At 40.5% G+C, this 25,384-nt stretch overlaps 2 protein-coding genes across 11 annotated transcripts in view; one reads left to right on the top strand and one right to left on the bottom strand.

Moving 5' to 3' along the window:
• The window catches only part of MEGF10 (multiple EGF like domains 10), a 320,109-nt gene extending 315,188 nt beyond the window's left edge, over positions 1–4,921 (bottom strand). For 2 of the 5 annotated variants that reach the window (XM_072840841.1, XM_072840842.1), the window contains exon 1: positions 4,794–4,921. The gene's annotated coding sequence lies outside the window, so the exon portion shown is untranslated. The remainder of the gene's footprint in view (positions 1–4,793) is intronic. The other 3 variants (XM_072840833.1, XM_072840836.1, XM_072840834.1) reach the window with 2 other exon arrangements.
• On the top strand, positions 4,666–24,925 carry C10H5orf63 (chromosome 10 C5orf63 homolog). Of its 6 annotated transcripts, none has more exons than XM_072840845.1 (4): positions 4,666–4,772; positions 19,468–19,585; positions 23,122–23,178; positions 24,339–24,925. In XM_072840845.1, exons 1-4 carry the CDS (start codon positions 4,756–4,758, stop codon positions 24,516–24,518), a joined length of 372 nt encoding a protein of 123 aa, XP_072696946.1. In that variant the 5' UTR covers positions 4,666–4,755; the 3' UTR covers positions 24,519–24,925. The 6 variants fall into 6 exon arrangements, with proteins under 6 accessions (XP_072696946.1, XP_072696944.1, XP_072696948.1 ...); XM_072840843.1 differs by having other exon boundaries at positions 24,327–24,925; XM_072840847.1 differs by having other exon boundaries at positions 4,675–4,802; positions 24,327–24,925.
• Positions 24,926–25,384: the final 459 nt, after the last annotated feature.

The following is a 25,384-nucleotide window of genomic DNA, read 5'->3' as shown; positions in this document are numbered from 1 at the left end:
CATAGTACATATTCAGTAGACACTATTCTGAATAAATAAAAGATAATTTCACTTAATTTTGTGCTGTGCAGACATAACAGATAATATAGCAAAATATTTAAGCATATTTATGAAAGATGCTCAAAGCAGTGAAAAAAATCATCCCTCAGAATCCCTCAGAGCAGTCAGTGTTAACTTTGACTCTCTTGAAGACTGTTCAGGGTATTAGGGCATATTTGAGGACAGCAGTGTCTTTTCTTTCTGATGGATAAGCTTACTGCCCTGTTTTATCTGAACAAGACTCCATGGATGGGTATGAATCTGAACCAGGGAACAAAGAAAACACATTTTACCCTTTATTCCTCTCTTTATAGGAGAAATCTATCCTCTTCCATGATCCAGGCTTAGTGAACATAACAGATGGGTTTAATCCATAAAAATGAAAAACTTTTCCCACTTCAACTCCATTTCCTGCCTTTCTATGTAAAACAAAACTTTCCCTGAGGAAATGATGTAAATGCACTCACAGGTTCTTGAAAGATCCCACATAGCACAAAATATTGCTATGAAGTACACCATGTTGCTTTTCATTTACTTTTAAAAAAATATGAATGTGGTAGTAGAAAAAATATATATATAGATAGGATTTAGGAAATGCTTTCCAATCCCTGCTTCATTGTGACCTCCCTTCCTAAGCTTCAGTTTCTTTGTCTGTAACATGGGGTTGGTAAAAATACATACCCTACCTATTTTACAGAATTACTGTAAAGGATTTAATAACATAAGATACATGAAAACCCTTGAAATACTACGAAAGGTGATACAAATGTTTACTGTCGCTGCTACTACAAGGTCTCCATGCCATATTTCCTGAAGAGCTTCTGTCACTGCCTCCCTTGTGCCTGGCAGGCTACACACAATTCATTTCCTTTAGCGCAGACCCAAGCAGTCTTGTGTGATTGCACTTGAGTGTATGATGCAGGCTACTGATTTTGAAAGCAATAATGGTTCTGCTCCAAAAACACCTTCTGGGGAAATCCATGGAATACTCAATCCACAACTCTCCCCAGATTCTTTTCTAGGTGGGGGGGGAGGGGCTGGTGGGGGGGATGGAGAGGCATGAGTCAGGGCTCCTGTTAAAAAGCACAATGTCATTGCCAGTATGAATTTAAACTTTAACAGCTTTGGTATCCATCTGTAAAATGTCACTTCTGTTGGTTCCATCCTAGCAGCTCAAATGTAGAAAATCGCAAATCCACCTCCTTCAATAAAATATTAAAGTCCAGAGTCTCTGTATAATATATGTACACTCAAGCTATACTAATTTATTCTACAATTACTTTTATTTTTAAGCATTTTTTTATTTGGCTCTTATACTACATAATTAATGATGTTTACATGGAAAGGTTCTTTAATGTAAATGGCATAAGTGGATTACTGAGAAAGTCTTAAAACAAATAAACATTTTTCTCCTTTTAAAATTTTCTTCACTCTCCTCTGGCACAAGAGTGGAGTTTTTAAAATGTCAACCGGGATATAGAAATCAGGCTTCTGAAGTCCATTCTCCCCTGGTAAGACAGGTTTATAATTCTGTTTCCTGTAATGGTTGGCCTGAGGGGGGTCAACAGTGACCCTGCTGACCCAACACATCCAGACTCAGAAGCCTGTCTTTTCTTTGGGAGGTTGCCACGGTTTTTCTCCATGACCTTAACCATAACACAATATCTGGCCCTTACAGATCATTTCCTGCAGAGTTTGCTAGGGATGAGACACTCATGAGATAAATAAACAAGTTCAGTATAAAGACCTGAAAAAGACCAGGAAAGAAAATCTACCAAGGTTTCTAAAAACCTTCTACCAACATGATTACATCAATATCACGCAACTGTGGCTACTACTGGGACTGTCCCTGCTAGTCAAGGTTCAGATGGTATGTTTTTTGAGTAGCAGTATGGAGCCAGTTTACTGTAAAATAGAGTTGGCATGACAGTCGGACGTAACATACTATCTTTTTAAGGTATTCTCAAGGGAAAGCAGTGACATCAAAAGCCTTTCCTCTACTCCTGCTTTCCCAGAGGCAAAGCCAGGGGAATGGGAGTGAAGATGCCTCCCTTCACACCACACACCCAGCCCTCAGGAGGCCTTGTGGGGAAGCCTGGCTCCAGATCATCTCTGGAAGAAAGGTGACATGTCCTCTAAAGTACCCTTCAGGTTATCTCAGGAGTTGCAGACCAGACTAGACCAGCAGGCTTTCTCCAGGGCAGACTTCAGTCTCAGAACTGACTGTAGAGCTGCCAGAAACTTGAGATCAAAGAGAAAAACTCAACCCAAATGAGAGATTTTGACATCAGTCCTATCCTCAGTCCCAGTGTATAACTTCGAATTAGAGCCCAGATAGGTCGAACGCCTAGAACAAGATGTTTTGAGTGAACCTAGCTGTATAAGACCTGTCACTGTTCTAAGACTTTCATGTTCTCTAAATGCTCTTACTTTCACATCACTTCAAACATGTTAAAACATGTACACATCCCACAATTATTTTGCCATAAAGAATTTTATCATTTTACTTTTGAAATTACTTGGCTAAAGTAACTAATTTAAAATATGCTGTGATTTCTCAACACTTGTCTTGTATATTTAGGAACTCTCAGTTGGTAAGAGCATCTCATCTAAAAACTGTTTTCAAATGTAATGAAATTGTTATGAACACTAAATCCAGCAATTAATGAAGCTGACACAGTATTATATTTTGTGATCACTTAATAAGTGTTGATTAATTTTGCTTTGGCAGTTTTCCTTTTCTACTTTTGGAGACTATAATTTTTCCTGGTTGGACTCCAAACACTTTTCCAGACAAGCTCATATGCCCAGCACTGTGAGCCCAGTACCTGGAGGCTAGGCTTGCTTTCTGGATTTGTAGCATTCAGCCATGCACTCCCTAAAGGACTGGGCATGAACAGTGAGTTCTCAGGGATATCCAGCCATTTCCTGGAACTTGTGCCTTCAACGCAATCATGTACCAAACCTCATGCCATCACCTGAAAAACTGAACAAAGTCTTACTAATTAAACTCAAATTTTGAAGATTTTTGTGAATTTTTGGCTCCTTATAGAAATTTACCCATAACCAATACTAAAAGACTTCACTGATGGCCTTTGGAAAAGTCATTCTTTTCCTTCACTGGATGAAATCAGGTTTCATAAATCCAATTTATTTCATTTTCCAATAAGAGATGAGATGTGGAAGCTGATTTGAAGTTGCATTCCTAGGAAGCTTTTCTATTTATCACTCCACAAAATGTAAGTTATATGTGTTCCACCAAGGTGTTTATTACTAGACTCAAGATAACTTCCTTAAAAATACTATATCAGTAACTGTTAGGTGGAATGCGCTTTGTAGATTGACTCCCCCTCCCCCACCAGCCAGAAAGGGATTAGGTTTTATCAGAGTGTATCAACTCAAAAATAATCATAGGTAGTCTATTGATAGTCATAAATTCCCCTCTTTTGCTACCAGCAAATGCTGGAGTGATAAAGTACAAATTTGAAAATTCTACTTCCTAGATGTGTCCTCAACAATATCACATCCTCAGTGTGGTTTGTTTAGGGGATGCATTCCTGACCTTGGTTTGTTTTGTATCTGTTTTAAAATCAGTAAATACATATTGAGTATATAGTAGTAAGCTCATGGATGCTGCCATCAGGATGAGATGGGATTCCATCTCTGCCATTGTTTACCTCTGAGATTAGGGCAAGCTATTATTTTTTTCATCTGCAAAATGGTACCAACAATAATGCTTAAAAGGATGGTCCTCAATTTTAAACAAGTCAATGAGTGCAGAACTGATGTTAGCAATCCATGTTAGCTTTGAGCATTACTCTACCTGTCATCTTCTATGTAGAGTACCACCATTCAAGCTGCTACACCTCGGTCCTGAACTACTCAGTGGCCTCCTGCCTTCCCAGCTGGTCCTCCGCTCTTACCTATGCCAGCCCCTAATCTTCTTCCCAAAGATGAGTGATCATCTCGGTAGGGAAGGGCTATCAGTTCAACTCCCTTCCCACACACAAAAACAGAGTACAACAAAGACTCCTCCAGCTGTCCTTCACACAAAACTGAAACAAAAGGGGCGCCTGGGTGGCTCAGCGGTTGATCATCTGCCTTTGGCTCAGGTCGTGATCCCAGAGTCCTGGGATCGAGTCCTGCATCGGGCTCCTGGTGCATGGAGCCTGCTTCTCCCTCTGCCTGTGTCTCTACCTCTCTCTGTGTGTTTCTCATGTATAAATAAATAAAATCTTTAAACACACACACACACACACACACACACACAACAAACCCCTGAAACAAAGGCCCTGCATAGCCTGGCCCCCGCCTGCCCTCCGTGCCTGTTTCCTCCTCTCCCCACTCCCTCCATCCCTGGGCCATACTATCTAGTCTTCCGTGCAAGGCTGGCGCCAGGCTCCCTCCGGTCCCACCCTTCTTCTGCAGGCTGGAGAGATCCGTCCTCTGCCCGACCTGGCCCTGGCCCTGGCCCTGGCCCTGGCCCGGCGCTTCACAACCCAGCCCCAAGGCTACCCCTTCAACTAGATCACCTCCACAGGTTCACATTCCTTCCCTTTCGAAGCACCTCGTTGGCGGAACGCAGGGTCTGTTTAAGGGATAACTAGCTGGGGGGGGGGGGGGGTACAGCCGCCAGTTTCACTCATCCTCGAGTCGCCCCTGACCTAGCGAGGCGGGACCCAGGGGAAGAAGGCAGTAAACACTGAAAGGGAGCGAATGAACGCAAGGAGGAGGTAAAAGGACCTGAACCGCACCTTTTCAAGGTTGGCTCCTCATTAAAAACGGCGCCCCAACGAGCCGGGGTCACCGTTCCACGGTTTTTGTTTTTGACATTCGGCCCCGGTTTTTGCGTCCCCGCCCCCGCTCCTCCTCGAGCAACAGCTCGGGCGAGGCAGCCCCGCGGAGCGGCGACGCGCGCGGCCGGCGGATCCCGGGGGCTGCAGCCGCAGGCGCCGCGGGCCGGGGCGGAAGTGCGAGGCGCGAGGCGCGAGCCGGGCTGCTCGGCCGGAAGTGCCCGCCGGGGCGGAAGCGGCGACGCGGGCGACGCGGGCGACGCGGGCGACGTAGGCGTCGGGAGGCTCAGGTGGGTGCGGGTGGCCTGGCGGCGGCGGCGGCGGGCAGGCGCGGTCCCCGCCCGGAGCCGGAGGGCGGGGCACGCGAGCCCTTCACTGCGCCACACGCTGCCAATTTCGATCGTCGTTAGAGGGAATTTAATTAAAGCGGGAGCCATAGATCCATGAGCCTCCGGGGGGCAGATTATAGGCATTTGTGTGTCTGCGCGCGCGCACGAGAGATGGCGCTCCGGGAAGTGGACAGAAATAATGAGCGGGAAAAGGCAGCTCTTCAAGAGAAAGCAGGAAACGGCTCAAGCTTCACGCTTTTTCCAGTTTTTCCATCCATGACCCGTCCCGGGTTTAATGGAATTCGTATGAAGTGGCAGTATAATCTCAGTGGCAGCCCGCTGAGATGGCCGCCTTTTTAAATATTTTTGAGCACGCATGGTGACCTTTAATTGGTGTGTGTGTGGGGGGGGGGAGGTGAAAAGGTTGAAAGGTGCTGTAGGGAACGTGGCTTTCTGGACCCTCTGTCTCTGCTTCGCCGGCGCAAGCTCCCCTGGGTGGTGAACAGTGTGATAGTAAACCGGAGACTGCACAGTTCTCAGCACATACCTCGCCTGGTCGGTCACCCCTGATAAATACCAGTTGGTAGAATTTTTTTTTTAAAGGTCCAGAGTTCAAGAAGTCCTGGCGAAATGATTAACGTGAATAGGCAAGTGCCTGTTTCTATGCTGTCTTTAACAAGGTTTTTGCCAGGATGATCTTTATTCTTGTTTCTTACTCTTCTTTCTTTCTTTCTTTCTTTTTTTCTTTTCTTTTCTTTTCTTTCTTTCTTTTTTAAGATTTTATTTATTTATTCATGAGAGACAGAGGCAGAGAGAGAAGCAGATGTGGGACTCGATCCCACAACCGGGATCACGACCTGAGCCAAAGGCAGACGCTCAACCACTGAGCCATCCAGGCGTCCCTATTCCTGTTTCTTCATAGGAAGTATCTCATACAGTACTTCATATTGTAGGGCCCTTTAAAAAAATCGATCCATCTATATACACATGGTATGGCCAAGCTGGAGCCCAGGCTATAAGCTCCTGCAGGATAGGAATAGTGGCTAGGACCTGTTCCACGCCCAGCACTTTCTAGCCTGTTTTCCAACATAAGCAGGGCTCCTGTAACTACACGTTGTCTTGGTTAAGCAGTTACAGGAGCCATGCCTCAGTGTGCATGGCACTGTACAAGTTGAAGTAGCCATTACAGGCCACAATCTCCTCATTTAGTAATTATATGAAAAATAGCTTATGAAAATGCATATGACTCTCTGCCAATATCTGGAGCTATATATATTTGAAATACTTGGAAAAAGAGGTATCCCCTGGAAATACTGAGTGATTATCGTAACATCAGGGTAAGTCGCAGAACTCAGTCACGGTTCTGTGTGAAATGTCATAGTCTAATAACCAGGATTCTGTTCTCCTGAAGAATTGCCTGGAACCAGAAAGTTGCAGTTGTGAAAATTAAGATGGGTGGGGCTGGTGCTCTGGACAGGCGAACTCCCCAGTTTGTCTGTACTTGCTGTGGTCAGTAGTAGCTGCCTGCTGAGGAAGAATCAATACTTTTTTTGTCTTCTTCACTAGAGGAAAATGTGGCTATGTGGTTTTATTTAGATGGATTGATGGCAGATAAGGTAATAGGAATGAGGATTTTCCAACTTGGGAATTTATTGGACTGTATTTCTGTTTTATTCCAGATGCCTGGCTCTGTCGTACTCTTAAGTACCTAGAGGCAATGTGGCCTTCAAAAAAAGTCATTTCTTATTGTTGAAATTTTTGTATTTCATGATATGTGCAATACTCTAGCTGGCTGATGTGTTCAGTTACTCTAATGCCAGGGTTTGGGGTTTCACATGTAGCAGGACCTTGAGATAATATGGTACAAGTACTAAGGTTTTTTTATGTTCCTTATTTTGAATCTAATTTTGCCACTGCTTTATTCAAAGAGTGTACATCAGAGGAAGTCAGAAGCCAGCTGGGATGGTTCCTGCAGGCAGTTTTAATCTTGTTTGCAATTATTTTGAAGGGGAGAAACCATCTGGATCCAGGGATCCACACAGGTAGCAGGGACTAGGCAAGCTTCCTTCATCTTTCCTCTAGTATGTAGCAAGTTCAGAGACAAAATCACTTGAGAAAGAATATGCCAAATGAAATGTTTAGGCTAAGTTTCTCATAGATAATTATCCCACATCCTTAACATTCCATTTACAGTTACAGGAACCTGGAGGCATGGAAACATCACTCTTTGTATTTGAATCCTTACCAAAGATAAGGTTTCCAGAGATAGAGGCAAAATTCAAAATACTTTCTATTTTAAAATGTGCATCCCCAAGGATTTCAGAGCATTTCACCATTAGTATCTGGGAACAACCATTTTACTGTTATAGGCTTCACCAATGCAGTATTGTATTGTTTTTAACTTTTACTTCTGCCCAAGGTATGAAGTCCTTAAGGGCAGGGAAAGTATCTTAAGTCAGAAAGTGTCTTAAGTCACTCTTATATTTCTAGTACCCGGCACAGTGTCTGATGCATTGCAAACACTTAGTACATGCTACAGAAATGAAAAGACAGTGTCCCTGAAGGGAGAGTGGATCTCTAACACCATTGGGGTGGAAAAAGAGAAAAGGAATATAAAACAATAACCTTTCAAGAGGTTACTAGGTAAAAAAAAAAAAAAAAAAAAGAGAGAGGTTACTAGGTAAAAATACTGCAGTTACCAATGCCTTGATCAACAGCTTGGAGTAGGGAAGCGCATATTTGAGAATCTATAGTTGGTCATCAGACTACCTTTCAAGGAGATAAGACCTGATCAGCTACAGAGCCTTGGTTGTGTCGAATGAAATAAGCAAGTTGAAAGGCACCATGAGCCCTGTCTCCACACTCCATCCAGGCCTGCCATGCTCGACTTCTCCCTCAAAGACCTGTTGAGCAAATATTTGAAGACTGTCCTTTTGAAGGTATACCAAATAATTAGCTTACCTAGGTCACTAATATCTTCATTTGTTCCTTCCTTAAGGACAGACTATCTATGGTCACTATTTTAAGGCTAGGGTGCCCAAATAATACTGGAAGAAAGCCCAAATCATCTTTTCTACTTTGCTAACATTCCCACAAAGTTGACTGCTTTTCGTGTTGTAATGGGGCAAGCATGTAGGATACACTGTTTCCTTCTTTTGCCAATGGGACTGTAGCAGAAACCAGAATGTTACTGCTGGAAACAAATGAACTTCCTCTCTTTGTTCCTGTACTTTTTCATATTAATCATGAAATCATGGGGAAATGGCTTCTAGTTTACTCAGGGGGAAGGACATGAGATTGACTTTTAACTCTTTACTTTTTAAAACATGGAGTTTCTTCCAGTCAGCCAAGAGAAAGAATAGTATTATTTAATAGAAATTCAGTCAGCTGAGGCAGCCTAGGACGTAAGAATAAAAAAAAAAAAAAAAGAGAGAGAGAGAGAGAGAGAGATCTAAGTTCAGCTCTGTTTCTCCACGTTCAAAAATGAAATTAATCTGTATCTTAGATTTAGAGACCAGAACCTCATTCTTAAATTAAAAGGATTCTGTCCGAAGCTGAAACTTTCTCACCCTCCATCTTTAAGTTAAGCTTTAAACAAAATGTGGTATCTGTTATTTGGTATACTCTGAGGATTTATGTATAAAACTTTCTAAGATTTTTTTTGGAAGAAAGGAAGTTGAACTTGGAGATCCCTTCTAGTTTTGAAAATTCTGTGTCTCATTATGTATAAAAATAAGCCATTGTTCAAGGACAAAATATAGAAAGATTAACCAAAAAATGCAGTATGAAAGGCTTCAGTTACACATTATCTATAAAGGAATGGGATCTTCAAAGTCACCTCCCAGTTCCAAAATATTAAGATATTCCATGATAGGTATTAACTAACAGAATAAGATCCACAGTATTTAAGAATCTGACATGACTGGGGGTTGTGGGAGCATTACCTCAAGAGAACATGGTTCCCAACAGTCAGATTGAGCAGGCCTAGGTATTGTTGGTATCACAAGTCCAAGAAAATGCTGGATTTAGTAACTCAAAGTTTCCAAGTCATTTGCTACAGAATGGCTAAAAATGAATGAAACATCTTTCCGGTCTTGGGTGGTCATGAAGATAAATTCACCTCTTTGGCAAGATGAATTGGAAATGGTGGAGTATTAGTGATGGATGGAAGACCTTGCCTAGATGGACAGATTTTGAATTGCAAATAGTTGTTTTTGGAAATGGGATTGTGTCCTTTGTAAATAGCAAGGAAACTGGAATTACTAGCTGGGTACAGTAAAACTAAGATGTTTTAATGAAATTTCCTTCTTTCTGGGCCAGTATTAAATATCAGATATTTTCAAAGGGGATAGGTCATTTTGGTTAAGAAGGATAATGTGGAAAGGAGTCAGCATAAGTCCTTATGCACTTTGTCCCTGTTCCTTGAACTTGAATGATTTTGCTCTCATCTTAATGCTGTCTTTATGGAATGAAAGAATTTTCAAATTGGTTTTTAAACTCTATTAAGCCCTCATGTATGATATAACCTAACCACATTATTCAGGTTTTCTTGGCTTTCAGGAACAGCTTTGCAGCCATTATGTCGTAATTGTACTGAACATTGTTGAACACTCTGAATTCAGAATATGTCTCTCTGGCTCCAAGCCAGATGCTGACTCAGTGTCTTTGGGATGAGAGGAGGGGTACCCTATTGTGTTAACAGGAAGTAGTCCAGAATCCCCTTTAGATCCCCGGGAGCTAGAGGGAGTGTAGAGTAGCAGTACACTACTGTTTCTGGTTAGCATCTTCATTTTCATTCTCTCAGCTGAATATTTTTCTGGAAACCCTCCCCTGACATTTTCATGTGCACCAACCCCATTACTGAGCAGACTCCTCTAAAGCAATGATCTGGAAAGTATGACTGCTAAGGTCCAGAGATTCTAAAACAAACTCTTGTTTACACTAAAGATTCCTCTCTCCTTCCACTTCACATTTGTCAGCTTGCGAGGCAGACACAAGGGTGCTTCTGGATGTGGAGAAGAATGCAGAGATGATGAGGGTCTGTCATTAAAACATTTTTTTTTTTAAGTGTGTCAAACAGTAAGAAAAAGATACCATTCTTCCTCTTTGGAGGCGCTTTTCCATCTCAGATGCTCAAACAGTTGCAAGATGAGTGCCTGACAATGCCAATGTCACCTCTGCTGGGTCTTTTTGGGTGCCAAGGCTTCCTGGTTATGATTGAGGAGCTAGAGAAGCAAATGTGCAGTGAGCAAGTGCATTTACACTTGTGTAGGGATCTCTGCGTGAATTTTGTTCCTCTTTAAATGGTCTAGCATTTTAGATTCCTGCAGTTACAAACTACTTCAGATTCTTTGTTTGTGGCCTTTTGAAGTCACGGCTAGGGCCATGGTGTTTCTTCAGTGTATGATACCCCTTCTCTGACCAGCAGAACATTTGACATCAAAGCCTGTGGGCACAGTTTCTCTCTGTCTCTATAAAATTAGAGAACAGGACAGGTGGTAGCATTTCTGTCATATAGATGAGGAAATGACCATTATCTCAGAACTAATCAGTGGCAGTTGCCTATCTTTGGGGTGTATATTTATAAAATCCTCACCCCAAAAATGCACTCAGATATGCTGAGTTCCAACTGAAATGCTAAATGAAGAGTGACTCTCAAACTAAATGAGGAATTATTCCATTTGTGCTTAATTCCCCTGACTGATGATTTGGTTGGGAGCTGTGTTTATTTGCATTTACCTTACATTTATTTTGACCTCTCTATGCAAGTTATTCAAAATTGCTTTGGAAGAAATTTTGTCTTGAAAGACAATCACTAAAATCCAACTTTAACATTACCTAGGCAGCTGGTTTGATATACATGGATTGATGTTCTTAACTGGTAAAATAGATGAACTTTTTAACCTTTGAAAATATAAAGGCAGGTATTGGGAAGGGCAATCGGAAGGGAACTGGCCTTTTTCCAAAACCTATCAAAGGGAAACCCTGACCCCCCCAAAAACTAGATTTTAGTGTCCTGTTCTGTAATTTTCTGAAGCCTAAGGAAGCTAAGCCAATACCAGGTGCCAAGGTATTGGCAGGTCTAGATATCTAGTCTTACCTGGACTTAGTGACTTCCTGTGTAGAAGATAAATATGTTGGTTCTTTAATCAGTGAGATCCTGTCTTAGAAATTCCTATTTAAGTAATATCCACAGTCTGAAATTTTCAGCTACTTCTGTGTAAAATAATTTTCAGTTTTGCATTTCCCTATTTCTGAGACTGCTATACTAGAGATCTAAATCTTACTTTTGAGGCCAGTAAAAGCATGTTTTAGTCAAGAGAATCATTATCATAATTATCGTTTTCAAGATTTATTTATTCATTTGAGAGAGAGAGAGAATCTCAAGCACATTCCCCACTGAGCAGGGAGCCTGATGCAGGGCTTGATCCCACAATCCTACGATCATGACCTGAGCCAAAATCAAGAGTCGGATGCTCAGCTGGCTGAGCCACTCAGGCACCCCTTATCATCATAATTATTAATAACAAAACTTTACTTTTATTATTTTTTTTCAAAACTTTACTTTTAGCATCATTTTAGTAATAAAGGCTGATTTCTCTATTCTGCTTTGTAACTTATACAAAGATTTTTACATTTATTATCTCTTTTGAAGATACTCGATCAACTTTTGCCTTCACCTTTCTCCAACCCACTGCTTCCATCCTCACCAGAAATATCCACTTTTAGTTAAGATGTTATTTTAGGCAAGAACCAGACGAGTAGTTCATTTTAGGAATAGGCCTTGTTTAGAAGATTTTATTGTTTTAAAGCAACATCAGACTCATCCCATCTGATTTATGGTAGATTCTTTCACTATCCCATTATGGAAGCACTTCCTACCCGTGGGTTCTGTGATGACCTCACCAGCCTTTCCTTCTGCTTCCTTGGCTGGTTGCTCTCTCAACTTCTGAATGTTGGATTGCCTCAGAGATCTGTCCTTTTTCTGTATTATTTAGATCATCTCATCTGGTTTCATAGCTGTAAATACAGTCCCTGAACTCATGGAATCTCAGATTTTTATCTTCAGCCCTGGCTTCTCTCCTGAATACCAAACCTGCATCTGCGACTCTCCATGAGCTCCAACTTGTCCCCAACGGAGCTGTCAGCCCCATATACTCTTCAATCTGTTCTTACCTCACTTGTCCTTATTTTAGTAAATAGCACCACCACCCACCAGAGGCGCAAGGCCAAAACTGGCTCTGTCCTTCCCACATCTTCAATTCCTCATATCCAGTTTAATGCCAAGTTCTGCTGGCCCCGTTTCTGCCCTTCTCCACAGCACCATCCTTTCTTACCTTGATTACTACAACAGCCATTGAAGGGGGTCCCTGCCCCCACCCCCACCCCCAAATCCATTCTTCACACAGTAGCTAAATGATCTCTTAGAATGTATATGAGATCATGTCACTTCCTTCTTCTAAATATAATTGTAATAAAAAACCTCAACATGGCATGGGAGGACCTAAGTGATGTGACCCCTACAGATGAATTTTGAGCCCAGTCTCCTGCCACCGTTCCCCTTGTTTACTGTACTCCAGCCATGTGGTCCTATATGTTTCTTCCTGTAAGTTCAGACCGTGCTCACCTTGAAGCTTTTGCACTTAATCTTCTTCTCTCCCAAATGTTCCTGCCTCAGATTTTTTGCATCTTCTCAGCCTTTAGTCTCAGCAAACCCTACACCTACTCAGAGTACCTAATTCGAGGACCTGCCTTAGTTACCATCACATCACCTTATCTTACTCCCTCTCCTCCACTTGTCACTATCTGATATTGTTTGACTTAATGTCACTGGAATATGGACCCCATGAGGGCAGGTACCTTGCTTTCCTGGTCACCACTGCACCCAGCACGTATAATATCCCCTAACAGATGGAAAACATCAGGTAATTGTTGAATATGTGGATGCCTCTCATCCCACACCTAGGCTGTCATAAATGACCTCTAACTCTTTCCCACTTCTGTTCTCCTCTTTTCTGATGTCCATCCTGACTGCTGCTTCTAGATCAGTCTTCCAAAATACTGCTTTTATCACAACACTCATTCAGAACCCTTCAGTGCCTCTCAACAAACAGACCACAGTAGTCCCTACTCCAGCACCTTTGTGTCTTACACCAGCTTGGAATGTTTCTCTGTTTTTGTATATGTATCCAAATCCTAGATGATTTGAGATCCTACTCTTGTGAAACCACCTCTGAACTCAGCCCACATGACTTTTCTCTTCCTTTCTTTTTCAGCATTTAAGGAGGTCCTGGTTGCAATTCCTCCTGTATTTGTATTGTTTCAGTTAAGAATTTAACTCCCTTCTCCTAGATCCACTGAAGTATATCCCTCTATTATTCCTGTTGCTTGCATCTAGAATGTGAAGGTGACTTCTCCATGTGAGTTTTATTTGGAGGGAAAGAAATGGGCTAACATCAAGCAGGATGAAGAAAAAAAATGGCTTAATTTTACTGAGAATTTGAAAGAGGTGGGATATGGGGACAGAACACATATATTAAGTGGTAGATTTGAAATTGTAATCCTAGTGTATTGGCAAGGCCCACACTTCAGTTAAAGAACTTAACAGTGTGTTGAGTGCAAATTAACATAGCACCATTGAGTACAAACAGTGGAAGAGAGACATCCAGATACTTGGAAATCCCACTGTGATGGGAATAATCTGAAGGGAAATAGTCTCTAGGGACTCATGTGATCAGTCATTCCTTTCTGGGACTGATTTTTCTACTGCCTTCTCTGGCCCCCTGTATAGTAAACCTGTTGGCACTGAAATCTGGAAATAGAAGCTACAGGGAGTGAGGTGGATGTGTAGTGTGAGAGGCTGCTTCTTGCTCCCCAGATCCTGGGGCATGATGTAGGGCTCCTCATGGCTGCATATGTTTCAAATTAGCAGTCCAACTCCATGGTCAGAATGAAGCTGTGGTGATTGTCTCAGAATATATACAAATATCAAAACAATATGTACACATTAAAGCAATAAAATATGATAATTATACCTCACTTAAAAAAAAAAAAGAAGAAGAAAAGAATGAAGCTGAGCAGGAAGGACATCATGTACAAGTGGGCCCATTGGTGGGTGGTTTGCCTAAATATTTGTTGCAACATCTTGTCTCAGCTGGCTCCACCTCTCAGGCAGTTCTCCTGGCCTGATCTCAGGCTGCTGAGGCTGAGGAGCTGGAAAAGCACGTGTGATCCCACCCATGCCAGCAAGTGAGGGTCCCACTCCCTATTTCTGTTCTGTAGCCTCATTCGTGCCCTGCTTAGCTCCTTGGAGTTGACACCTCACAGTATCTGCTTTATTTTCAGCTTTGGTTATGTCCCTCTATGCTGCTTCTCTTTGTCACCCAAGATCCCAGGCTAGGCTCCCACTTGTTTGGGGGAGGAGGAGGTTTGGACACAGGTGACTCAGAGGGGACACTGGGGAGGCAGCACATGTCCCTGTTTCCCTGGATAGGTTGAGCTCAGTGACCTAGACATGTCTGCTAAGAACAGCCTCACATTCATTACATAAACTTCCAGTAATCTAAAATGATGGGCTTTTGTTCCCAATAGAGGTGTGTGGTATATGTGTGTGTGTGTGCGTACATGCGCACACAGGTGTGTTTCTAGTCACTTGGGTAAAAATAGGAACATTAACTTAGATGGTAATGAATGCGCAATGAAGGCTTAACATCTCACATGGCACAAATGACTAAACAGAAGCCCTGAGCCTCTCCTTATGGAACACACATTTAGCAAGAGCTACTGTAATAGTGTTTGGTTAATGTCAGCTCAGCATTAAATTTACATTATACTCTTGTGAAGAAGCTCCAGCATTACCTGTTAATAACCAAGGTGGTACCTGAGCTTATATAGACTTTTTCATTTTGCACATGAACTAAACCTGCAGCTTGCTGATGAGGAATCATGTGAGCTCGGAGATTCAGTGTGCCAAAGGATTCTTTGTATGAATAAAAATTCTGGTCAGTGAAGGTCAGTTTCTCTACTCAAGCAAGAACAATGTTGTTTCCCTTCTAATCAGACACATGCAGTGTTTGAAGAATCCAGGGGCCCCACATAAGTGATACGCAACTCTAGTCAGGGCAGCTTCTCATGCAAGAAATGAATAATCCTTAATAAAGGCTCCAACGACCCTGGCTTCTTTCTGTACTGTAATCAGCTGCTTTAATGGTATGCCCTTGAGTGCCTCACAGGGAAAATGCTATAAAGTTAAGTTATCTTCCTTATCTTGCTTCAAGGAGGGCTGAATGGGTCCAATCAGTCCTCCCCCATGTTGTATTTGATTCTGCCATAAAGACGACTGGAGTCAGCCTCAGTTTGTTAAAAAGCCAGCATTCCCCTTTCTCTGTCAGGCTGATCCACGCCTCTGAGCAGCAGTGGACTTGAAACAGCAGGAGTCACCATCTTTATTGTTAGGCTGTGGAATTTGTTTTAGGCACATTCTAAATCCAGTCTTATGCCTTTTACTTTTTTTTTTTTTTTTTTGGTCTGTGACAAAGGTGACCCAGTTGTGCTTTTGATATTATGAACACAGCTCTTTTCACTCATATCACAGAAGCATGTAACAAAATACAAAGGACAAAATTGTATCTGTGTGTAGTAAGGACACAAATAACATGACTAAATTCAATGACATAATCAAAAAGGTGTTGTCCTCTCCCAAGTCATGAGCTAACAGGCAGAAACTGCCTTTCAGAGTATTTTTTTTTATAATGCTGAGATACTGCTCAAAAATAATAGAACTAATGAAAATGTCACATTGACAGAGTAGCCTGTATTAAGATTTTACTTCAGGAAGGCATGATTCAGTGAGTGTGACATTGACAGCAATAGTGTTAGGGTTTACAGAGTTAGTAAAACATTCTAAGAAGAGTATGATAGATTTGCAATTGGAGTGAATCATTTTTCATTTATTTCTAGAATTAAGTGGACTCCAGTGTTCAGAATTTTAGCCTTCAGATCTTATTTCTGCCTAGGAGACGCATAGGGAGCTTTTTTAATATCACACTCTAATATAGTATTCTAATACAGTGCTTACAAAGAAAGAAGTTAATTTAACAATGTGGTAAAATGCATGTGCCATAGGACACTTGGAAAATATGCAGGTAGTAAAACTGCATAATGCTAATGCTTTTCTCAGTAAACAAATGTGCCATGTTTAAGTGATTAAATACATGGGAAAAGGTAGAAATAGAGTCTAACAATGGAAAGAACTAATTTTAAACAGAATGGTTGCAGCATCACTGAAGACTCAGCTCTCTGGGTTGCGTGAACAAATATTCCAGCAAATCTGGAATGAATAGCAACTCTGTTTACTATGACAGGTTTTATTTGTCTTGGGTGCAACCAAGACCACATGCTGTGTTTTGTCATGTTGGAAATACTAAAGCAGATTTCCTTTGTGAATGTGACTTTTTTTTTTTTTTTAAACCTTAATACCTCAGTCTCAAGCTAGGTAAAAGCAGTAAGTTCTCCTTTCCTTACCATCCAGACATCAATAAAGTCCCTCCACCAAAAGCACGTAGCTGCAGTTCACTGTCCTAGTGGTAGTCTTAGGTCACTGCCATAGATGGCCCAATCCTTCTCATTTCCAAGAGCTATCTTTCTGTCTTTAACAAAACTAATTTTTTGTTTTCTTCTCCATATAGCACAGCTTCTTTCATTCTATTCCCTAGGAAGATGTGCCACTGTGGGCATAGGGCCTTCCCAAAACCAAGGATGCAGAAATTTTTTCCTAGTGTAAAAATGGCCAATATTCTACCTTCGCCCCTCATTTATATCCTGTGTAGACAAAGCCGTGCTTAGAAACTGTTGTCTTCAACCACTTTCACCTATTGGAGTTGTTGATTCTGCTGAGTTTATGGAAACGGTGTATACCAGGGCTTAACATTTAGTTGAGAAGAGCACAGCATACTGTAAAATTGTTTAGATCCACTTTCTATCTTGGAATAATGGTGGGTAGCAGATCCTTGCAAAGTGTTCATCACATTCCCTTTTATGCATTATCGAGATCATTTAGTTAGCAGGAAGATCCAGGGAGAAGTAGAAGGCTACAAGTTTAAGAGTGAAGGAAAGATTATTGTTTTCACAGATCAGACTCCAATCTTTTTTTTTAAATAAATAAATAAATTTTATTTATTTAAAAGAAATTTAAATATTTTATTTGAAAGAAATAAATAAATTTTATTTATTTATTCATGAGAGACACATAGAGAGGCAGAGACACAGGCAGAGGGAGAAGCAGGCTCCACACAGGGAGCCTGACGTGGGACTCGGTCCCAGGTCTCCAGGATCAGGCCCTGGGCTGAAGGTGGTGCTAAACCGCTGAGCCACCTAGGCTGCCCCAAAATCCAATCTTTTTGTCCTGTATTCTTTATACTAGTTTGATATGGGTTGTTATTTTTCTCTAAAATCTTATCATTCTGTTTGAAATGAGCTTAAGGCTAATCTTATGCTAAGAAGCATAGTCAGCACTAGAGATTAGCACATAATTAATACAGTCATGCTCTGTGGAGCAGAGCATGCAGAGATCAGAGTTGGTGGTGAAGAGGTTGGGACCCCTGTAGTGCCTGGCCTACAGTCTTGTGGGTATTCTGCAGAACATTAACCTGTAGTTCTGACATGAGCTCTGCTCAATTAGTGACTGCTGTGCACACCGAGTGTCTGATCAGAGCTAGAAGTGAGACTAAAGAGGTGGAGAAAGGTTCATTCCAATACCTGAAATATTTGAACAAATACCTGAACACCTCCTATGTGCCAAGTAAACAACAGATGCTCAGGGACACTGGGGCAAATAAGTACCTGCCCCTATTGAAGTCACATTGTAGTAGAGGGGACATATAGATAAAGAAATAGTTTTAGGCAGTAAAAGATAAAAGAAAACTATAGCAAGGCAAAAGGACGGAGTGTGGTGGGCTGGCCAGTCTTGGTGAGGTAGTCACTAAGGCATGACCAGGACCAAATGAGGAAAGACAATTTAAGATCGTTTCATGCAAAAGGACAGCAAGTACAGAGATCCTGACAAAGAAATGGTCTTTAGGTATTCAAGGAACAGAAAGATTTGTGGCTGCAGCTTGCCAAGATGAGGGAGGAGAAAGTGAGATGAAGTTGGAGAGAGAAAGTAAAGCAAAGTTAAGAAATGAATATCCCAAGTATGAATTCATTTTGAGAATATTGATAAATGATAAAGCCAATGGTGCATATGTGTTTTAAAAGTGAAATTATCATATCTGTAGTTTTAAGGACAAAGCTGGAGGCTCCGTAGAATAACTAAGAATAAGTAGGCTGTCTTATGTCGAGCAAAGAAGCAAGATGAGGGAGCTTCAAAGCCTAGTGTTTGACGTGCTGCTATTACCAAGCTGTTCCTATTGGAGTATCTCCAGTAGTAACACTAGTACATTTGTGTATGTTTTTAAAAATGATGGCAATCTTCTTTTTAAATACTGAAAGACTTGAGCAGATTTTTGTTTCTGACAAGTCAGTTCAACCTAATTCTCCCCTATGGTTCCTCTTACTATAGCTCTGTGTTTCCCCATCTTTTGCAGCGGAGGGGGGCATGGATCTCCCAAGTGACAGCCTTAACCTTCACTTTGGGACTTGTGCTCCTCAATTACTGTTTCCTTTACCGTGAAGCTGGCTGTGTGTTGTTGAATGCTTGCCAATAAGATAAGCTATCTCTGCAAATACAAACCATTTCAGGAAACCTCCCCATTTCAGGGACTTATCAGGATGCTGGCAAAATCTGCAGGTGAAATTTAAGTTTGTATTCTTTTTTTTTAAATATTTTAAAATTTATTTATTCATGACTGACACAGAGAGACAGACAGACAGACAGACAGACACAGGCAGAAGGAGAAGCAGGCTCCAGAGAAGCAGAGAGCCTGACATGGGACTCCATCCCGGGTGTCCAGGATCACGCCCTGGGCGGAAGGCGGCGCTAAACCGCTGAGCCACCCAGGCTGCCCAAGTTTGTATTCAAATTAACAAACCCATGCAGTTTTCTTGCAGAAACCAAGTGATTAGGCACCCAGCTCATCCATAAATATGGATAGTTTCCCATTCTAAATTCTGTTGTTTGGAATACAGTGAATGTTGAGGCATCATGGAGACTTGCCAAACATCTGGGCCTCTCTGACACTCTTGGACCCCAAGAGGCAGTTCTCAAGTCTTCAAATTCCATCATAGGCTTGCAGCTTACTGTTCATATTACAAACAGCAAAATCTAGGGCACATAAGTTTACTGGTCTATTTTTTTTTTTTTTTGGCAGAATTAAGATGCTCTGGTTTCAAGGAAATAGCATGCAACTTGCCAAATACTCCTTTCAACTCCTCTTGAGAAATCTCTCTTCTAAGACCCTTCTGCCCGTGCTGACCTTATTTACAAAGGTACAGAGTGAAAAACTAAATGACTTCAAAAACAAGAAGCATTAAATTGTTGCATGAAGAAAGTTGTACATCTAAGAAGTGGGGTGGGGTGAGGGAGGACACTGAAAGGAAAGCAATAGAATAAACTGTCCTTAGACCTACCTGCTCCTCCACTTTTCAGTGGCGGTGACAGTGGCACTAACTCTGGTTTCTATTCAGATGTCTAGTGGTCTCACACTCTTCAGTGGGTAAACCAATATATTTAATAATCTCCCAATCCCTGCACTGGAAAGAAGAACTATCAGAAGAGAGATGATGTTTATAAATACATCACTTAGAAATATACTTAATTTGTGATGATTATGTTCCATAAAGTCACCACAAACACTGAATTAGTGAATACTAAACCATGGGCTCCCATGGCAGTATAGGGTTAGGTTCCAGTGAGTTTCTGGCCACGACATTTTTGTTGACTGATCAATACATGGCCTTGTTTGGCGTATGTTTCTGTTTCAAGACACTTCATTTAATATATATTGCTGATTCATCAACATCAAATTTATGGCCAATAACGCCCTATTTCATGCCTGAACAAAGTTTATCTAACAGTATTTTCTCCATAAGGCACATCACAGCCTTCTTTTTTTATTTTTTATTTTTTTTAAAGATTTTATTTATTTATTCATAGAGACACATAGAGAGAGAGAGACAGAGAGGCAGAGACACAGGCAGAGGGAGAAGCAGGCTCCATGCAGCGAGCCCGATGTGGGACTCGATCCCCGGTCTCCAGGATCACACCCCGGGCTGCAGGCAGCGCTAAACCGCTGCGCCACCGGGGCTGCCCACATCACAGCCTTCTTATGCTTGGAAACACTACACAGTGCTTCAGCACTCTGCTTGGGGACCATCCTACATAGCAAAATCAACAAAAAGCACAACAATGCAAAAAGCATGGCACTCAGTACATCATGAAAAGGGCACCTGTTGACAGTATGGGACCTGATATAATAAGGCAGACCATTGTCTTGTCTAATAAGGGAATGTGCACTTTGGGTGACTCAGATTTTTCACTGCTCTATTCATGTCCTCAAATGTCCATGAACACAAAAATGTCACAGATATGATTTTGGGGTTATAAATAGGTTTTAGTGACAGGCAAATTTGCAAATATGAAAGCCACAAATGACTATACTTGTTTTCTTATCCCTAATACTAATCTTAAGCCATAGTTGTTTAAAATTTTTAAGAGCTTTCCCCCCCTGAAATTTATAATATAAATATCACTGATTTCCTTTTGCTAGTTAACATTATTTTGTATGATGTATAATCTAAAAAAGAAGTAAAGTGCAGGGTAATAGACTTAACTTTAGTGAATAATACTCCCAATTTAAGCAAAAAAAAATTCTCTTATTTAATACATTTTTCAGATTTCAGGCATTTTAGCAATTTGAAAATATCTGATAACTAATAACAAAGTTTAAATACTTTTTTAAGAATGAATTTCTTGTTGAGAATAGTTCATCTAAACCACTTTTCATATCTTGAAGTATATATTGCATTGTTGGAAATTATGGAATAAAAATAATTCATCATCTGTGTCTACATATGAGAAATGCATATGAGAATTAGCCATGGAAATAAAATAATCCCTTAAGGCTAGTGGTGCTCACTCAGCCTAACTATTCTGCATTATTTTTCAGTTTGAACAACAGCCAAGTTAGCCAAAGACATTTGTAAAAACAAAACAACAACAACAAAAAAAACCCACACTAATCTTCCATTTAGCTTAAAATTTGTATTGAATCTTTGATTTGTGTCATTAGGCATATAATGAGATTGGCCAATCCCTGAGCCATTTGTAGCCAGAAGGGATAGGAAGCACTGATTGCCTGAGCCTAAATCAAGTGCCTACCCTTCTTGTTCAGGGATGCAGTCAGCCACACGCTGAGAGCAGTTCCTCTAAGGCAAAAATCAGGAATGCTTACAAGAAAGGGGCGTGGGATGACCAACCCAATAAATGTCCATTACATTTCAAGGATAGAGTAAGTGTTCTATTGGTGCCGTTGAAAATCCTAGAAAAGGATGTTTCAATGGTCCAGACCACTGAGTCTTATCCTCTTTCAGTTCATAGGCCTCTTTAAAAGTTGATGAACCTTTCCCAATAAAAATACACATACACAGGATAATTTATACAGACATCCATGTTTACAAAAACAAAACAAAACAAAGTTGATCTAGGTTCAGCTGAAGTTTTTTTACTATAAAAGCAAAATGTTGGTACGTTTAGTATTTTTTAGCTTGTTCTGTTTTTGCTTTTAAAATCTTCTGACTTTCTGAAAGGTTCTGAAACATTCCTAGAAAATTTCAGCATAATTATTTTTAACACATCACAGACTATCCATAATCTGTTTATTGATGATGCTCATAATAAACGATGAGCCTAAGTCTCTGAACCAAGAAGTTAGGGCCAGAAAGACCCTTCTGAAGAAAAACTGCCTTCTGATGATCTGGGTCCTTATTTCAAAACAAGCTAGGAGTTAAGCTGGAGGAGGGGACTTTCTTTTACAGAACATCTCACCTCTTCCTGTCATGTTAAGAAGCAGGTTTTATATAAGCATCAGTAATATTGCTTCTATTTTGGGCTCATGCAAGAGAACCTATAGCTAGTTGCTGTTCAAAGAGTCTAGGGCTGAGAAGAATTTAAAATCTGCCAAAGATCCATAGCATTCTCAAAAGACTTCTCCAGTAGGTGGTTAAAGAATACAAACAGCTGGCACTAAAACTTGATTGTTACTCGGGTGGAGAATTAACCTGGGAAGCCTATGGCTGACACTTGCAATGAGAGAACAGGCAAACCATTAAAGAGTTGGTTCAGTCATCACCCGAAGTAAAGAGAAATTTCTCCCTTTTTGATGGTGGGGCAATCACTATCTAACTTTATCTCAATGAGTTGATTCCTGTGGACTGATTAGGAAAAACAGGCAGGCAAAGATCAGTGCCTCCGTATCAAAACAGACTTTAAGCTATTCTAGTGAAGTCACCTAGACCAGAAAAGTGTTCCTGACATAGGAAGGACAAAGCTCTAAGAGTCTAAATCAATGAAAAATAATCTTCCTAATACTAATTAGATAAAGCCAATCACAAAAAATGTAAGCAACTGAATTTACTTATTTATATATGTATGTATATGTATACACATATGTAATAAATTTAGATGTGTATGTGATATATATGTACGTGTATATAATGTATGCACATATATGTGTGTAACAAGGGTAAGCATCTATATTTATTATATGTGTGTACATGTATATGTATAAATAGATTAACTTATGGTGAAAAATCAAAACAACTAAAAAAATGCTGACAGCCAATTTATCATGAAACACTAGCTATTTATAAGGTTCTATGGCAATGTTTTGCTTTGGAAATAAAACAGTATAATTATCATGGTTTAAAAAAAGTCCTTTAAAATAAGTATAATCTGCTGCTTGTGGTTTTTGTCAGGCTGCATGCCATTCTTTGAATTTAATGGCTTTATTTTTTCCTTCCTGTAGGATCCATGCCCCCTTTGTGATGAAGCCAAGGAAACACTGGAGCCTTATAAAAACAGGGTAATACAGGTTACCCCCTCCACTCTCTGAAAATAGAGCATTCCTATCCAATCTGCATATGCCCAAGTGGAGTGAAGCAAATAAGCAATTAACATTAGTTTAGGTAGAAAAACTTTTTAAATCATTCCCAGACCCAATTCTCAGGCTTTTCTGGTACTTTAGGACATCTTGCTGATGGATCCACAGAATAAACTGAGATAAAGCACAGATTCTCACAGACACAGTTCAAAGCTCTAGGGGCTTGATGTTGAGTCTCTGCATGTAGGCTCCCAGGGAAGGAGCTTGGCAGTATCACTTTCACTGCTCCGGGTGTGCACTGCCTCTAGAATGGCAAAACAAACGCTGAACACTACTTTCACTCTTCACCTTTTTTCATAAAAGCAAAAGTCCTTTGCAGATTTTTTTTTCAGTTACCAAAACAGGTACCAGTGTAGGTATTTCTCATAATAGCCAAGTAACCTGATACAAACTGTCTAAAAGGAGAAACCTTCATAATACAGTGTGGCTTTATGTATATGGAATCGATATACATATGTAGTATAGAGTATCCACCAGGATCCTTTCTTTGGGAAGAGATTAAATTATTTTTCATTGAAATTTCCTTTCTGTTCTTCAGAGAGAGATTTCAGTGCTAATTTCCACAAAACTCATTACTCTTAGGAGCTTTTCCTCTGAGTAGTACTGATTTTCTTACTCTGACTCTTAAAATGAATCAAAGCTAACTAGCAGGTGCGATGTTCATGCTTTCTTTAAACTTGTGTCCCCATTCATTTTATCTTACTCTGTCATTTTCATGGAAGTGTTTTCCTGTAGCAAACCACAAAACCTTTCCCATCCTTATATGCAAAGCACATCGGTCCTGATTTTCACCTTCGTGATTGGGATGTATTTTATTTCATAGGGAATAGAGGAGTGACCCGACACTGAATGTAATAGGTATAATGGAACAATATCAAAACTGAGAGTTAAGGAATTTAATGAAATCAGTCAAGTTGTAGAAATTGGGGACATGAGATCACTTGGGACTCAAGACAGAACAGCAAAACTCCTCAGCATGAGAGCTAATCTCAGCATCAGGTTGGCCCTGTGGCTGTTGTATCATTCCATGCTTTCTAAAATACAGTGCTAGAGTCTGTCTCCATTTTCAGTTTATTTTACAGGAGGTGGACATCACACTTCCAGAAAACTCTGCCTGGTATGAAAGGTATAAATTTGACATCCCTGTTTTCCATTTGAATGGCCAATTTCTGATGATGCATCGAGCAGACATCTCAAAACTTGAAAAGCAGCTCCAGAAACTTGAGCAGCAAGGTATTGGAGGCTGGAGGGCGCCTTCATGATCCTCCACCCTCTCTGTCCAGATGGCATCTTCCTAGGATAGGACTATGGCCTTTCCTGGCCCTACCAATGTTCTGAACTAGGTGGTGCCCAGTAAATGGTGACATTACTCTTCTTACTGATGAAGTTGGCATTTTATAAAATGAGAGGAGTATATCGGCAGCAAGGGGATGATGGAGGGTGGGAGAAATCCATTTGTTTTATTTATTTTTCCCTTTTGTATTAATATGGAGGCATTTCACATTCACTGGACAGTGCAGTTTATGGGAAGAAGGCTCTGCATCCCTGCTGCTGCCCTCAGGGCTTCACTTTTTAATGAAAGAATAAATGCTCTTCCACTCAGTAGATAAAGTGAAATGTGAATTGTTAATAACTGTGCACAGTCAATAAAGGAGTGTTTTAACAAATACATCTGCATGAAGCCTATTTCAGTGGGATTTAATAATACCTGTTTAAAATTAGAATTCATTTTGAGGGGGGTAGAAGAGAATAATTATCCTGGCCAAAAGGGCTTCATTTGAGAAAAACAAAAGAAAGATTTAAACCTCCAAAATATGTGTAAGAATCTCAACATGCTTCACACGTAGTCAGTGAATTGATTCATAATATTTGAAGGCTGCCTTTGATAGTTATTCATTTGTCATCAATGGAGTTAATTCAAATTGTAAAACAGTATCAGGTTTTAATATCTTGGAGAAAATTCACTTCTGAACATAACTGGACAGATATGCCATCTAAAGACAATATTCTTCACCATTTTATATAAAGCATTAAAAATGTAGATGTGTACTCTTATTTATATTTAGTTAGGTTTGACCAATATAGCAGTGGATTCATTTAAACACAAAATTGCCTTTTCCTCTTAAAA

The sequence above is a fragment of the Canis lupus genome, chromosome 10, assembly GCF_048164855.1.
Source record: "Canis lupus baileyi chromosome 10, mCanLup2.hap1, whole genome shotgun sequence".
Lineage (NCBI taxonomy): Eukaryota > Metazoa > Chordata > Mammalia > Carnivora > Canidae > Canis > Canis lupus.
The sequence above is the reverse complement of the archived record's forward strand: the minus strand, read 5'-3'. Positions and strand labels throughout refer to the sequence as shown.

Coding starts and splice junctions, on each gene's coding strand:
- C10H5orf63 (XM_072840843.1), top strand. Junction 19,586..23,121: donor TGCTGACCTTATTTACAAAG/GTACAGAGTGAA, acceptor TCCTTCCTGTAG/GATCCATGCCCCCTTTGTGA. Junction 23,179..24,326: donor TGGAGCCTTATAAAAACAGG/GTAATACAGGTT, acceptor CTCCATTTTCAG/TTTATTTTACAGGAGGTGGA.